General features: G+C 40.3%; 1 protein-coding gene across 1 annotated transcript; it reads left to right on the forward strand.

Annotated features, from left to right (window-relative positions):
- Positions 1–6558: 6558 nt before the first annotated feature.
- LOC110258995 (olfactory receptor 2G6-like) lies at positions 6559–11496 on the forward strand. The gene is made up of 2 exons (XM_021082290.1): positions 6559–6569; positions 10557–11496. Exons 1-2 carry the CDS (start codon positions 6559–6561, stop codon positions 11494–11496), a joined length of 951 nt encoding a protein of 316 aa, XP_020937949.1.
- Positions 11497–17647: the final 6151 nt, after the last annotated feature.

Genomic DNA, 17647 nt, shown 5'->3' on the forward strand with positions numbered 1-17647 from the left:
TGCTTAACGGTGAATCACCTTTCTTGGGCATTCCGATTTTCTTCCTGTGGGAAGGCAATCAGAGGTCATAACCAACACAAAAATGACAAACTGAGTAAAGTGAGCATTTGGACACTGATTTATATATATATATATATATATATATATATATATATAGAGAGAGAGAGAGAGAGAGAGAGAGAGAGAGAGAGAGAGAGAAAGAAAGAACAGACAAAGAAAAACTATATGAAATTAAAAAATATGTAAGATTGAGGAGTTCCTGTTGTGGCTCAGTGGTTAACAAATCCGACAGGCATCCACGAGCAGGAGGGTTCACTCACTGGGTTAAGAGTCTGGCATTGCGGTGAGCTGTGGTGCATTGCACAGACTTGGCTCAGATCCCGCATTGCTGTGGCTCTGGTGCAGGCCGGCAGCTACACCTTGGATTCGACCCCTGGCCTAGGAACCTCCATATGCTGTGGGTGCAGCCCCAGAAAAGACAAAAAGACAAAAAAAAAAAAACCCAAAAAACATATATATTTATATAAAGTTTGACTTGTTACAGAGAGACAAATACAGGCATGAAAGCCCCAGATGCATTGAAAGGAAATATATAAGCATAGAGTAGACATTAAATAATACACCAAATCATATACCATATACATCCCAAACTCTCTGAAGATAATATTCACAGGCCATCAATGTGCAGCCTCCGACAAAGCAACATAGTGAAAGTTAATGGTTACATATAAAGATACAGAACAGATAATAGGCATAACATACACTGAAAGATACATCGTGTGAGCAAGAGTCTAAAAGAGAAGTTTATAGAGTCGGAGACACCAAGACAAAATAAGAACAATTAGAGTTTTTAAATAGGAACAATTAGATAGGATTATCATTACTATTCATTGTTTTTCTGTGAAGGGAATAATTGGCGACCTGATGATAGAGAAAAGGAACACTTTTGTGCTCTCCCTACTTGAGTCATTAGTCTTCCAACTTTATAAACACTGCTCTTTAGAAAAATTTAGTTCAGAGTCACCAGCAAGCAAGCTCTTCTCCTTGGTGGCAGTCTATATTCCTTATGCTTTAATATGCTTTACTTTAACAGGAGTACATGAATTCAGTCACCTAACACAAGCTGTTGACCTTTCACAAAGTAAATCGTGTGGAGTTTATTAGTGTGTTTTAAACTATTAACTTGCAAAGATTCAGAAATGGAGTTATGAAAATGTGTGATGCTGAATGGTCAATTCTGAGGTCTCCAAAATGACTATAGCAATATACCTGTGGATCAAGTCTTAATAAATTCCTTAAAAACAAACACATAACACCAAAAAAAGAAGAAGAAAAAAAGAAGAAGAAAAAGAACAGAAAAAACCCTCCAATGGAATTCCCTTGAGGTGCAACAGAATTAGTTTGGGTCACTGCTTTGGCGCAGGTTTGATCCCTGGCCTGGGTACTTCCACATACCATAGGTGAGGCCAAAAACAAACACACAAACAAACAAAATACTCCAATGAAAATGTCTCATTTTCCCTTAAATATCCTGACTAGAAAATAAAAACTTACTTCTAAAAACCCACAGCCATTATACTATGTCTCTGGCATTTATGTAATTATTACATAGTCGAGTTTAAAGAGAATAAGTGGCTTATTTTCTTTGGCATCCATGGTCATAATTGGTTGCATTTTGAAGTTTTGCCGAGATGAAACTTTTATGTGTCTTGAGTAGAGGATGATCTTCTTTTTCCAGCTCTAGAGCAAAAGAAGGAAACTGATACTGGTGGTCCCTTTGGTTGTCAGCATTTGTCTATCTGGCCATGTATTTCGGTGGCAAAATACAAGCCCTGGACGTTATGATGCACCAAACCTGACATTGACCTTACCTTCTGCCATTCCGAAAAGAGGAAGGGAACTGTGGAAAGATTCAGTGTCTCCCAGAAAAGGGACAACGTATGAGTGGCCTCGCTTTGCTTGATAGAATTCTACGTTGTCATAGTTGTTTCCTTGCGTATTTATGTGGAAGGAATTACCAGTATTCTCCAAGCAGACACCGCACTGGAACTACTGCCTCCTGCTTTCCCATTCCTGTTGCCAGTCAAGATGAAGCAAAGGGGATTTATATCTGCAAAGAGAAGAAGGTAGTCAATGTGCATGATTAAAAATATAGTCACTGTTGGTGTATACATTTAAAAAATTGCTTTTGTTCACTGCTCGAGCAAATTAGTGCTGAATGTCCTCAACTTTTAAAAGAAATTCTCCCTTTCCCCCATAACATGCTAAAGAAAGACCTACCTTGTAGAAAGAATGGCAATCCAGCTATAGAGGCTGTTGGTGGCTTTGATGAAAAGTTCCATCATGGTCACAGATCCAGGACAGGCAGTGGAGGAATCGCAGGTAGGCAGTTTGTCAGCTCACTCTCTCCTGGGATCTCGCGGCTCAGGCTCTCTGCAGATGGATGGTATTAGCTCGCTTCCTCAGCACACACCTCTGGAGTTCTCCTTCCTAAGCACCTTCCCGTCTCTGTTTTAGAGAGGGAGCTAGGTCTCTGGAGAGAGAGGCACCATGGAGGCTTGTGCTTCTGTTTCCCCTGGAAGACAGTCAGTGACATACACCTTCTAAGTACACACATGCATGTACACATGCATTTTGTTGTAAAGATATCCAAGTCAGATACCTTCGTGTTATTACAGGAGATGGCAGCTATATGGGATAACAGAAAGGACAACTAAATTTCGGGCTGTGAGAACATCCTTACATTCTGGTCATTTGCAAAGCCAATTAAGGTCATTCACCTACTTTCTGTCACACATGCTACTGAAAGTGTCAGTATTATTTAGATAGTATCTTATAATACTTACTTTATTTTATTTGACCACTCCCATGGTATATGGAAATTCCCAGGCCAGGAGTTGAACCCAAGATGCTCCAGTAACAATGCCAGGTCCTTACCCTGCTGGGCCACAAGGGAACTCCCTTGAAATACTTATTTTTAAAAATGAATTCATTAAACTTTTCTGTTGTTGTTGTTAGCAAAACTCAGTTTTTTGTATGGTGAGCCGACATCTGCAATTCATATGCAATTACTGAAGATCTAAGTAATGACCGATAGACCTCTGGGAAATAGGAAATGATGGGGACGAAGTGGACTCTGCCCTCTAGTGTAAAAGGAGAGAGTATTGCAAATTCAAGAACTCTTTTCGGAAGTGGTTAAAAAGACCGCCTTCATATCAGAAGGAATTATGATCTACACACAGCATTGTTATCACTTTTAGAAGAATAGACGAGGTTTTTCTGTAGCTGTCTCTAAAGTAGGTGGAGTACATCCCCTGAAGTGATGATCCAGGGGGCGTAGTTTATGTTTTACTAATGATATAAACATACGTGTGGAATAATACATGCACCCACGTTGAAAATGACAGTGTTCATGTATGGGGGTTGCCTGTCCAAAAATGTTTCTGATGTGGGACATGGTTGTAAACATTAGAAACAACAGACGTACAGACTCTGATATGTTCTTCCTTCTATAACTTTTCTCTCAACTATAGCACCACCAAAAGGGGACAGAAATATTTGCGAGGAAGTTCCCTTCATGGCGCAGTGGTTAACGTAATCCGACTAGGAACCATGAGGTTGCGGGTTCAATCTCTGCCCTTGCTCAGTGGGTTAAGGATCTGGCGTTGCCGTAAGCTGTGGTGTAGGTTGCAGACGCGGCTCGGATCCTGCATTGCTGTGGCTCTGGTGTAGGCCGGTGGCTACAGCTCTGATTCGACCCCTAGCCTGGGAACCTCCATATGCGGTGGGAGCAGCCCAAGAAATAGCAAAAAGACAAAAAAAAAAAAAAAAAAAAAAAAAAAAGAAAGAAAGAAATGTGCTGGTCCTGGTTTTTTTGCCCTCAGATTCGTTCCTTCTCCCTTTCCAACACTGTTCTTCTGTATCATAGGAGGGCTGGTGCCCAAAGGCTGCTTTGCCCAGGCTCCGGTATCAACCAGTTCTCCCCTGGGAGTCCCTGGCTTGAGACTAAAATGTAGAGAAAAGAGAAGCCAGGTCTTTCTTCCTTCCACTGGGCTGTGGGAGGCTTTCCTAGCTGGGGTGCTCATCCCCTTTTTTGGTCCCAGCTTCCCTGGCAGGCTTACTCTTGTCCCTGCTTCCCCCAGGGGATCCCGGTCCTTTTGCTACTTTCGCTTGTTTTAAGTCCAGCAGTGGTAGTGGCTGCCAGCTGTTTCTAATTTCCAGGTCAACTCACATTCCACTGTTTGGGTTTTCAGCCATCACTTGTGTAACCCATTTATGCATTAGAGTCTCCCTGTTGCAAAGGATTCCATTTAATAATTAGTAGCCGGTCCCTCCCTCTGGACGTTTACTCTCTTCCCTTCCAAAAAGTATACTTCTTATGAAATACGTAGTCCGATTCAAATCATGATCTGTTGACTTCAAAAAGCTGTTTTCTATCAAACATGTTTATGAATTTCCACGGAAGACAAACCCTTAATCCAAAGCAATGGATTTTTAAGTTGGATTTAGATAGCATCAAAATGGTTGGCGGTCCTGGCACCAGGATCAGCTCTTTCTCCCTTGAAAGGCTATTTGAGAAGCACTTGTTCTGAACATGGAAAATATTGGCCTTCCTTTTGAATCAGGATCAAGAGCTCAATGACTGTTGTATGACATTATAGATTACGCCGACATTCATTATCATAACCTGATCTTACCCAGTGCCGCAAATGCCTTTGGAAAATTATTGACCGGTGTTAAGATTCCTTTATGTGCTGCCAATAACGGATCAGTATTAAATTAAAAGGCCACAAGGCCAACAAATCTACAGATTGCTTTTCTAGCCCTAAGCTCTGTCTGCCTGAAAGTCAATGTATCATTCTAATACGTAGTGTTTCAACTCTCAAAAAGTACTTCTGGATAACTGACTTCACTGCTGTCTCTCAATTAAATATATTTCCTTGTGCTTAATCATTCATGTTCAGCAGCAATAACAATCCCCAGAAAATATCGGGTCTCCCAAATCAGTGAGGAATTAATGTATTATTTAATGGGTCAAATTATGATCCACTAAAATAGTGATAACGTTAGATCTCTGGCTAACCAATTTAATGAGAATATACATAAAAGGATTAAGTAGGTAAAGATTGGACTGCAAAATATGACTCTTACTCTCACAATAGGAGAAAATACAGGTGAACACTTGCACAACCTTAGTATTTGGAAGGTTTCCATAAGGCACATCAGAAGCCATCGTGGTAGGTACTTTTTTACCTAGCAGATCTTACGACAGAAAGAATCACCGAATTGGGATGAGTGGGGGCTCTCTTATGCACCGAGATTATTAGGCATATGGACGTTTTCAACTCCTTTCTATTTAGCAGCGTTCTATCTGTACAGAACTGTATGAGAAGATCATTGTAAAGCCTGCACTTTGTTATAAAAATGTTCATCATAGCAGTTTAACTTATGGGGTAAAATTAGAAACATGTTTAATGGCCAATACTATGGAGTTTATTCAGATAACTTGGTGTATTCTTGTAGTAAAGTGTTCCTCAGGCACTGGTGCCCTGGTTAATATCAACTGACATTGAAAATTATTTATTCTTGTTCATGAAAACCACTGGTTGCAAAAGAGAAGCAAGTCTCAATCATCCAATAATGTAGCTAAATTCTGAGAGCAATGCCATAGGTTTTTTTTCTTTTCTTCACCCCCAGGAAAGACTATTATAAGAACACATAAATTGGGGGGGCTGGGGTGTGAGTGACAGAATTTGTGATATTCTGGTGATTAAACAGATGTCCAGTTGGGAAACGCCTTTCTTCATGCTTCTCTCTTGAGACAGCCCTGTTCTGGACACTCTACAATGCCAGGTTAATTAGCAACTTGGAGATACAGATCCCCCAGGTCTTAAGCATCTATATCCTATGTGCTTCTGATTTTTTTCTCATTTGATTTTCTCCGAGGACTACAGCTCAAGAAACATTACTTTCATCTAGCTCATAGGCATTGGTCTGTGCTAGCTGCTTCAGGGGAGCAATTGTAACACGCTGAAGTCTTGTCACCACTCTTCTCTTCTGCGTGCTGACCAAGCCAAAGCCAGGGCAGGGGTGACCTAGCGGATGTGAGTAACCTGTCTTGGTTTCTCAGGCCACCGCATCTGTCTCCCTCTTGAGTGGCCTCCGGGTACATTAGTCAGCCTGGTGCTCGAATGACTCACTCTGTCTCTCCTGGAGATTCCCTTTCAGGAGTCCTTTCTGAGGTCTGACCTCTATGCATCTGTGTCAAATAGAACCAGTGTTCTCACCATGGAAATGGTCAGAAACCTGCATGAGGGAAGAAAGGTCTGGGACTTTTTGCCCAAAGGAGAAAATTTTCCTCTAGGTATTTCTTTTGTCCAAATAGCACTTGGTAGCCTTTTTTCATGTTTCGGATTTGGAGTGATAGCTGTCTTCAATCCTATGTTGTGGGTTGAAATTTTATGTGTATAGTCACATACATCCACTAACCTCTGATCATTCTCCTCAGATGCTGTTCAGAAACCCCTTTCAAGGAACATACACTCAAAATATGCACACATGTATCTACAGTTATATAGATAGACAATAGGTGTATAGTCAAACCTTAATCTTCAGCCACTCTCTCAGATCCCGTTAAGAGGCTCTTTTCAAGCTGTGTTTCCCTTTGAACTGAAGAAGGGAAATGTCTGCACATCTCACCTTCGATTTATAAGCTGGTTCTCAGTGGGCGGGAGGGAGTGAAGTTATTCTTCAACATAATCAGGGTAGAAAGTTAGTAAAAGAAATGAGTGGGAATATGAGAATCCCCTTGAAGAATTCCTTGAGACCCAAATGTTTCAAAAACATGTTCGAATATTGTGATAAAAGGTATGGGAGGAATATTTAGATGATTTTTGACTCTGACACACTAAGTAGGACACTCATAAGCACCTACATTCGTGTTATGCTTCTTTGTAAACCTTAAAAATCAAGAATTTGTTTCTCAAGTTGCTTTTGAATCTAACTTTCCATTAAATGATGTGATTCTGAATTTTGATACTGAGTTACAAACTGGTAATTCCTACACATCTCTTTATCTGTGTTGGGAAGCATGTACATTCATTCTTAGAAAGATATATTCTGAAAGGGGTCAATCATGAGATGAATTCTAAATTTTGTTTTTTTTTTTTGTCTTTTTGTTATTTCTTTGGGCCGCTCCCGCGGCATATGGAGGTTCCCAGGCTGGGGTCCAATCGGAACTGTAGCCGCCAGCCTACGCCAGAGCCACAGCAACGTGGGATCCAGCCGCATCTGCAACCTACACCACAGCTCATGGCAACGCCAGATCATTAACCCACTGAGCAAGGGCAGGGACCGAACCCGCAACCTCATGGTTCCTAGTCGGATTTGTTAACCACTGCGCCACGACGGGAACTCCTGAATTCTAAATTTTTAAAAAAGAATGTAAAGTATGTTATTTCCTGAGGTGATGGGAATAACTTCTTCTTCTCCTTCTCCTTCTTGTCCTCCTTCCTCTTCCTCTTCTTCTTCCTCTTCTTCCTCTCCTTCTCCTTCTTTTTCTTTTTAGGGCTTCATCCTTGATATGGAAGTTCCCAGGCTAGGAGCCAAATTGGAGCTGCACATCCACAGCAATGTGGGCCCTAGCTGCGTCCATGACCTACACAACAGATCATGGCAATGCTGGATTCTTAAGCCACTGAGTGAGGCCAGGGATTGAATCACATCCTCATGGATGCTAGTTGGGTTTGTAACCACTGAACCACAATGGGAATTCCTGGAATAACTTTTTATGCTTGCATTTGATCTGAGAATTTGATCTGAAATCTGACTTTTAATGACTAAAGCTACAACTCCTTACTGTGGGATAAATTAGTATTTTCCATTAAATAGCATTAATGTAATAGAATGTGCAGAATGTGGGAATCTATACAGCATGATTTTCAAGTTGTCTTAGAATTCTTTATGAACTATGCAAATTTAAACATTTAGCTTTAAATGAAAAAAAAAAGCATTTATCTCTAGATTTTAAAATATTAAAATTTAGTTGACCTTTGTATACTATGGGTGGGGATGAAAAATGGTACAGCCATTCTGGAAAACAGTATGGCAATTCCTCAAAAAATTAAAAATTGAGCTACCCTATGATCCAGCAATCCCATTCCTGGATATATTTGACAATATTGAAATCAGTATCTCGACGAGACAGCTGCACACCATGGCAATTGCACCATTATTCACAATAGTTAGGAGATGGAAATAACCCACCTGTTCTTCACTGGAAGGATGGCTAAAGAAAATGAGATCTATCCATCTATCTAACATCTCTCATCTGTCTACCTAGTATTCAGCCATGAGAAAGAAGGAAATCCTGCCATTTGCTGCAACAAGTATGAAAACACTATATGATATCACTGATCTAGTGAATTTAAAACAATAAGTACATAGACAAGGAGAATAGAGAATAGAACTCTGGGTTCTGGAGGCGATGGGGGGGATAAATGGGGGATGTGGGTCAAAAGGTACAAATTTTTTAGTTACAAGAATAAGTGCTGAAGATCTCACAGTGGCTCAGCGGGTTAAGAACTTGACAGTGTCTGTGGCATAGGTCACAGATGCCAGCCCTTAAAAAAATCGTTAACAAATTGTTACGAATAAGTTCTGAGGGAGTTCCCATCATGGCTCAGTGGAAACCAATCTGACCAACATCCATGAGGATGCAGTTTCGATCCCTGGCCTTGGTCAGTGGGTTAAGGATCTGGCGTTGCCATGAGCTGTGGTGTAGGTTGCAGACTAGGCTTGGATCTGGCATTGCTGTGGCTGTGGACTAAGCCAGTGGCTACAGCTCCAATTGGACCCCTAGCCTGGGAACCTCCATATGCTGCGGGTGTGGCCCTAAAAAGACAAAAAAGAAAAAGAAAAGAAGAAGTTCTGAGGAGCTAATGTACAGCATGGCGACTTTAGCTATTAACATGGCATGGCATACTCGAAAGTGGCTGGAAGTAGATCCTAAGCATGCTCACCACACCCAGAGAAAAGAGGTAACTAGTTCCCTAAGTTAATGTTCCTGATCGTGGTCATCATTCTGCAGTATATACATACAACAAGTTAACACGTTGTACACTTTAAGTACATATAATTTTATTTGTCAATTATTCTTCAATAAAGTTAAAAAACTAAAATCTTAACATTGTCTACATCCCATTTAAGATACACTTTTACTTTTTAAAGGTATAGCTATACGCAAATAAACTGACAAATTTAGCTCTGTCGATAAAGCATAAAATGTGTGGGTACAGATGGCAGTATTGTTGAAAAACAGTAAGTGAAGGTCTGGTGGCATATGTTATTATCCAGGTTGGCTTCGTTCTGCAGAAGATAAAATGGGTGGTAAAGACATATTTTGCCTTTTGGGGAATTTATGAAATACCAGTACCTTGTCTGAATGGGTATGCATGGTGAGTTTTTACCTTTTTAAGCCTAAATGTTAACATTGTATCAAAAATTGAACAAATGTGTGCACATCTGAGCTTGTGCATCTGTGTTTCATGTGCATGTATCACAAATATCTTTTTTTCCCATCGACTTTGAGATATCAAAACTTGTGGTAAGGAATCATGTCAGCTGCTAAATAACTTACAAAATTATTTAGCTTCTCTGTATCTTGAAATTCACCTGCAGCTGACCCTATATCACACTCTACTCAGAGAAGTGGTTGTAAGAAACAGTATCATAACCTGCTTTGTCTGTGAGTAACAAAAGATACAAAATATCTTCCATTTGTTTTTCTGATCCACTACCTCGCCGTAATCCATTATTTTTGCCTTGTAATTTCTGCAGAAACTGTGATCACTCATAATCCATTTCATATTGGGTGTTTAAATAAGCTTTAGCATTCCTCCCCCTTTTCTCTCCTACTTCTACTAACAGAACTATATAGCTACCCAAACTGAAAGTGTCTCTTTTTTTCTCTGAAAATAATACCTTTAATAATAATTATCCAAAAATGGGAAAAAGAGGAGGGTCACATGAAAAGAAATGAGGATAGGTCAAATATTTATTGAGTCAAGAATGATGACACAAAAGAATGCTTTTGTTTTAAAAAATACTTTTTGTTTTTTTGTGGTTTTTTTTTGTTTTTTGTTTGTTTGTTTGTTTTTTGTCTTTTTAGTGCCACACCCATGGCATATGGAGGTTCCCAGGCTAGGGGTAGAATCAGAGCTGCAGCTGCCAGCCTACACCACAGCCATAAACATGGGGAACTGAGCCGAGTCTGTGACCTACAGTACAACTCACAGCAATGTTGGGTTCTAACCCACGGAGTGAAGCCAGGGATCAAATCTGTGTCCTCATGGATACTAGTCAAGTTTGTTTCCGCTGAGCCATGATGGGAACTCCAAAAACATTTACCTTTTTAATAATTGCCTTTTTTCCCTTCTCTGTGAAAATTCACCAGGAAAAAAAAATTAAGCACTTACTAGAAATATTATAAGTAAACAGTAATAGTGCTATTTCCCTCAACTGAATTCCAAGTTCATTTTTCTCTTTTACAAGAACAGACTAATGGAACAAAACAATGAAACCTCTGGGGGAGATTTTATTTTGCTTGGATTCTCAGACCAGCCTCAATTGGAGGTCCTCCTTTTCGTGGTGGTGTTGATATCCTATCTTTTGACCCTCCTGGGCAACACAGCCATCATCCTGGTCTCCTGCCTGGACTGCAGACTTCACACACCTATGTATTTCTTCCTCACAAATCTCTCCTCTCTTGACCTTTGCCTCACCACCAGCATCGTCCCCCAGCTCCTCTGGAACCTGAAGGGACCAGCCAAGACCATCACGCCAGTGGGCTGTGCCATACAACTCTATGTGTCCCTGTCCCTGGGCTCCACTGAGTGTGTTCTCCTTACCATCATGGCATTTGACCGCTACGTGGCAGTCTGCAGACCTCTTAATTACACTAGCATCATGCACCCATCATTTTGCAAGGCCTTAGCAGGAGTAGCATGGCTCAGTGGAGTAGGAAACACTCTCATCCAAGGAACCATCACCCTTCGGCTTCCTCGATGTGGACATCGCCACCTGCACCACTTCTTCTGTGAAGTGCCCGCCATGGTCAAGTTGGCCTGCGTGGACATCCAAGCAAATGAAGTCCAGCTTTTTGTGGCCACGTTAGTCCTCCTTCTTCTTCCTGTGGCATTGATATTGGTCTCCTACGGATTCATTGTCCAAGCCGTGATGAAAATTAAGTCCGTCCAAGCTTGGCGCAAGGCTCTCGGGACCTGTGGTTCCCATCTACTGGTGGTGTTCCTCTTCTTTGGGCCCAGCTCGGCCATATACATTCAACCAAAGAGATCCTATGGCCGAAGTCAGGGCAAGTTCCTTACACTCTTTTATACTGTTGTCACCCCCACACTCAACCCCCTGATATATACTCTGCGGAACAAGGATGTGAAGGGAGCCCTGAGAAGACTGCTGAGAAGAGGACAAAGTTCCTAAGGAAAAATCAGGGAAATAGCGACTTTGTGTTGTGGAAAGTAATTAAAGAGACCTAAGGTTAAATCACTCCTCCCAAGTAGAAAGTGTGTGTGTTGCTTACTTCTCTGTCTGTATTTAAGTGTAACGTGGCTAACACGGTTTAGAAAAAAGAAGCACATTTAGATTCAACTTGAACAGCTCATGGAACCTCATGTGTGTATGAGTGCATGTGTGGTATACACATACTCACGCTTCCTTTTATTAAACGTCTTTGAAGGGCTGCAGTACAGGTTCAGATCGGGAGATTCTGTAATCTACCCAATATATATGTGCTTACATGTCTGACTAGGGAATTAAATAGTGTTTGAAATATATATAGAAAATTGAGACGTATATGCTCGTGTCAGGAAATTACTGTAGTATTTTCTTCTTCTTCTTCTTTTTTTTTTTTTTTTGTCTTTTTTGGGCCACTCCTGTGGCATATGGAAGTTCCCAGGCCAGGGGACAAATTGGAGCTGTAGCTGCTGGCTGATGCCACAGTCACAGCAACCAGATCCAAGCTGTGTCTGTAACCTACACCACAGCTCACAGCATTGCCGGATCCTTAACCCACTGATAGAGGCCAGGGATCATACCTTCGTCCTCATGGATACTAGGCAGGGTTGTTACCACTGAGCCACTATGGGAAACTCCTACTGTAGTATTTTCTTTGTAAAAGAGCCCTGGTACAATATTATTTAAAATATTTTATACATGGTATCACAATTCAAGAAATGTATACAACAAAACTTAAAAATGTGGGCTTTTTTAAAATAGTAAAGGGAGTTTGTGGTCAGTAGATGCAAACTATTACATTAGAGTGAATAGCAAGGTCCTACTACATAGCACAGGGAACTATATCCACTCTCCTGGGATAGACCATGATAGAAAAATAAATCTCCATGAACAAATGACTAAATATATTTGTTGTATAACATAAAATAAAAGAAAAAAAAAAAAAAAAAAAAAAAAAAAAAAAAAAAAAAAAAAAAAAAAAATATATATATATATAATACACATAAACATACATTATGACTCAGTCACTTTGCAGTACAGCAGTATAGCAGACATTGGCACAACATTCTAAATCAACTATACTTTAATAAAATAAATAAATATTAATTTTAAAAAAGGAAAAAGGAACAAAAATAGTAAAGGACCAGATCTGTGAATCTACCTAAAATTATGAAAAAAGAAAAATATTTGTTTTTACAAATATTTTATATAGAATTACCTAATGTAATGAGATACCTAAAACTTTTATAATTTCAGATGGACCCAGGGTCTACTAGGCAAAATCTTGCATTCAGTCCTATTCGATGCAGTAACTCTTCCCCTGGTGTCTTTGTGATTGTAAAATTCATGGGCTCTGAAGCCAGACTGCCTTGCTTTGCAATTTGGCTTTTGTACTCACTAGCTACATACAATCCTCTGCTCTTTACTGACCTCTTTGTGCCTCAGTTGAATTACCCGACGGGTTTGCAGTAAGACTTCAAGAAATTCACTCGTGCAGAGTTCTTTAAAAACTACTCATGGCGGCACTAGTCATTGCCGGGTAAGTCTCAGAGGTTGTGAACACACTTTCGGAAACAGTGTGATGATCCACAGCCTCCAGACTCTTCACACTCTTCCTCCATCATCCTTAACCTGTGCTTGGTTGGTTGGTTTGTGACCGTCTTTTACTTTGCATCCTCCTGTACACTGTACCTCTTTTTCAGTTTGCTGGAAGTGCTAAGACCAACCCAAATCTCTCTTTACTTCACATCTCTTTGTGTGATATGCTCTCTGCCATGCCATAGCTCCTCACCCCAGCCCAGGGAGCTCATGGAGTTCCCCTTCTAGCTCCCAGGCACGGAAAGTGTTGCTATCTATGACCGAATTTCTAAAATCTGCAAACGGTTTTCTTCATACTTTCGTTTTCTTCCATGACAAGTTTAATTACTCTATCAAATTATTTTCCATGTATTGCTCTACGTTGCTCATTTACATGGCTTCAAATGATTAGCAGGTTTAAATAATAAGAATTCAACCTGACAAATCTGATAGTTTAATTGGCTTTATTGAATGAATCATAAATTGGGCACCTACCTAATAGAAAGGAGAACTGTACAAAATCAGAGGCTTTTATGGGCAAAAGGGGAAAAGAGTGGATTGCTTCAGGGTTAGGTAAACTCCCTGTGGGGGGTGGAAGGAGACTCTGGGTTACATTACCTCATTGGTGCTAAGCTGAAAATGCCACCTTCCTGGAGGGGGTCGTAACTGCAATTAGATTAGGAAGTAAGTCTTGGTTTGCTTTTGAGGGCTTAGCACAGTGACTCCATTCGGACCTGCCGTTTCTTTTTTAAAATTAAGTCTGCAGAGCACAAAATTCCAGGTCTCCATCATCTTAATCTAATGCATTGCGTATCTTCCCCAACATGCTACCATTCATCTTAAGTTCAATTAATACTTACACACTCAGCAGTTTCTAACAGTGTTTCCTTTTATTACTTAAACAATTTATACCATATGCAAGTTATGCCATATCTATTTCTCAAAGTCCAACTTAAGTCTCATCTTTCACAAATGTGTCCTGGTTGCCCAATTGTACTCTCTTGCTCTGCATTGCCAAGTCATCTTTCATGCACTAATCAATAAACATGTGAGAATGAAAGGATCTTTCAAGGAATTCAAGTACTCCTATAGCCAGAGGAGAGAGAATATATTAGGGAATGACGGAGATACACATGGAAGACTAAAAAGGACCAAATCACAAAGGGATTTATGTATTATACTAAGGAGGTTGGACTTACTAAGGTTCTGGGAGAGTATTTGTTTATATAAAGTCATGGACTCTAGAGTTGGGGCAACCGTGATTCTCATTTGCATAGCAAGTTATTTAACGTCTGGAAGGTAAAGTTTCCAAATCTGTAGTGAGTGGACTAACAAACAGTACCAGCTTCATAGGGTGGTGGGCAGTAAATGAGCTAATGCCTGCAGCATGCTTGGCAGAGTGTCTGGCACCTAGTAAAACTCAGTTCATATTTGCCTACTGATATATTATTATCAGTAGGGGTATGATAATACTGACTACTCATGGGGCATGATTAAAACAGAAGAACAATAACTGTATTCCTTTATTCATCCTGTCCATACCATGTAGTAGCTCTTTCCCTGCTCCCGGATTATAAGAGAGTGCCATAGTATTTTGGGTCATTTTCAAATGTTAAAGAAGTTCACTTTTAGTGGTAATAAGGCATTCTTGTGCAAATAATTAAAATGTCCACGCCAGGCTACACTTAACTTACATTTAAAGCTTGTAAATCTTTCAGAGTTCTGTTGTGGCACAGTGGTTAAGGAATCTGACTAGGAACCATGAGGTTGCTGGTTCGATCCCTGCTTCGCTCAGTGGGTTGAGGATCTGGCTTGCCTGAACTGTGGTATAGGTCCAGACCAGCTCGGATCCTGTGTTGCTGTGGCTCTAGCCAGCGGCTACATTTCTGATTGGACCCCTAGCCTGGAATCTCCATATGCCAGGAGCACCCAAGAAATGGCCCCAAAAATAAAAAATAAAAATAAATAAAAAATAAAGCTTGTAAATCTTTAAAGCTTGAGCCTATTCCTGTCTGAGACCCTGGAGTGGGGGCTGGAGTGTTCTAAGAGCCTCTACTGTCCATCGTGTGCATCTTCCTCCGTGTGTCTAGCTTGAAAAGGATAGTGTCTAGACTTGCCAGGGTGAAACTCCGCAGAGAGGAAAGCAGAAGTTAGGCAGTGACGTTTATTTGACTCTGTAGCCAAAGACTGCTTTCTTTAGTTTCTCACATTCACGTGATTTTAGGCAATTATTAGGCAATTAGAAAATGTGAGGTAATCTAGTTAACGTCATCAGTTATCAGGGGAGGACAAATTGAAATCATGATATATATACCGCCAAACTGGCTAAAAGTAAAAAGATACAAAATATGAAGATATGAGCTAACAGGATAGATTTGTAAATATATATGCACCTACATGCATAGATTATATATGATCAGAAAAACCATGAATATGACAGAAATGAGAGAACAACTCAGTGATGGGTGGGGATGGGGACAGAACTTATATATCTTTGTGGTTTGACCTAGAGAGAAACCAAAAACATCAGAGGGTGAAAGTATCTTTCAGAAGCATCTCCTGGGACAGCTCTTCTCTGGATACTACAGAGCCTGATATTCATTGCCACATTGGGAGATCTGTGTCCTTGGGATCTTCCCAGATTCATTGTCCTGTGACCTCTCTTAGCTTCTCCTGCCTTGCTGATCTTCAGGGTGCTCCATCTCAACTAACAGTCCCTCCAACCAGTACGTGGGCCTTAGGCATCGAGTTGGCATTTCAAGGTAATAATAATTTGAACTCTATGACTTCTTTTTCCCACCACCGTGGGAGTCTCAGTGTACAAAAATCTGGAAGACTTCCTCTCTTTTAACTCGTTCACTTCCATTGATGCCCTGATTTTCTATCGACACCATGCCTATGACTCTTAACTTGTAAGAGTAAATTGGGATTATGGCTTAAAGTGAGAGGAGATCACATGGTGCATGGACGATGATAAATTTTGCATCATAGTGGAATAGAATCCTTCCACAAGCCTAAAGGGAACATATTCTTACAATTATCCATGTAAATGTGGAACCAGTTCACGACTGTGAATTGATCTTTCATGGCGTTTCTGTTGAAGTACTGTTATGTGGGGGGGGGAGGTAGGGAGAGGGTTAAACAGGAGGAATTCTTATTTGACGGAGAGGGTAAGGTAGCAACCTGCAGCCTGGATTGAAGAGTATTGAACCAAGTCTCTTGATCCAGACCTCCCCCCACCGCTGGGTAGTTAAACAGATGGGAATTGACCCCGAATAAGAGGACGGAAGAAATTATGCGTGTATGTGCATAGTTGTGGTTTTGTGCATGGATAGCTGTGCATGTCACTGTGAGTGTGTCTATAAGCAAAATACGTCTGTATAATGTGAATGAGCTTGTTCCTTAGTAGTTCTTTTGTAGTCTCATTTTACTGTGATTTTCGTTCGCCGTTTTGAGTGATCACTCAGTGACTTCATGCTGCTGTTGCACGTCCAGACCGCCCACCTGACTCGTCCTTTGACTTCATTTTCTTTCCCCTGGGTTCTGCTAAATATCTGTTTACATGATAAGTTATTGATCACTGAGAATCTATTTCAATTCCACAATTCATGTTCACAACAAGTAATATCACAATTTTAGGGTATGCAGTTATTACTAGGGAAGAATTTGGAAACCTGAGTGATTTCGATTGATGACAAGTAGAGGTGCCTATTTGTCTTGAACGTGAAATACAGTTACAGTCTTTGGGAATGTTTTGCATCAGTGAATTTATTTTAAACCTTTGCACTTATAGCTGTTTGACTTTTAACAAACCCATTAGAACTGTGGCCTCTTTAGTCTTCCAGAAGGTAAAAAAATTGATGTGGGCTTGAGGTACATTGAGGCCATTTCTTTCTCCACCAAAGAGCTTTCCTTTCCCAGAGCCTCATTCCCTCCATTCAGCTTCAACCACCTCTTCTTTCAACATGTGAGACAAGAAAGCTGACTCCCTTCCTCACCACCACTCACCAAAGAAGCAAGGAGTTTTGTTCCCCACACACAGCATGAATTTACATCACTAATCAGCCGGTGGTCTGAGTGAGTTAACCAATCCTTAAAGGAAATATGTTTTTGAAATTATGTGCCTATAATGACCAAACATTTAGATCTAAATGTTAATATTATTACTTTCAATAGCCTAATGTTTGCCATTTTACAGGAAAAATAACCTCTCCAGAAGTTATTGCAAAAAATAACCTCTCCAAAAATGATGCCTGTCTAGAAGTTGACGGTCATGCATATAATGCAAATCCTGGAAAAAATGCTCACTTCAAAATCATAGTTGAAAAAGTTAAATGTTATTGACAAGTATTATGTACATATATTACACATCAGTATCCCTGAGTTTTCCCCATTTAGTGTGAATGATTTGCCATGAACTCTCAATTAATCAAATGCATTTTATTCTTCTGATATTCTCTCTATTCCTTTATTTTTTCCTGTGATATATTTTATCTCACTTTCCTATGAGTTATCTCCAAAGGAAACTCCTTCTTCTACC

This window comes from Sus scrofa, unplaced genomic scaffold (genome assembly GCF_000003025.6).
Source record: "Sus scrofa isolate TJ Tabasco breed Duroc unplaced genomic scaffold, Sscrofa11.1 Contig61, whole genome shotgun sequence".
Lineage (NCBI taxonomy): Eukaryota > Metazoa > Chordata > Mammalia > Artiodactyla > Suidae > Sus > Sus scrofa.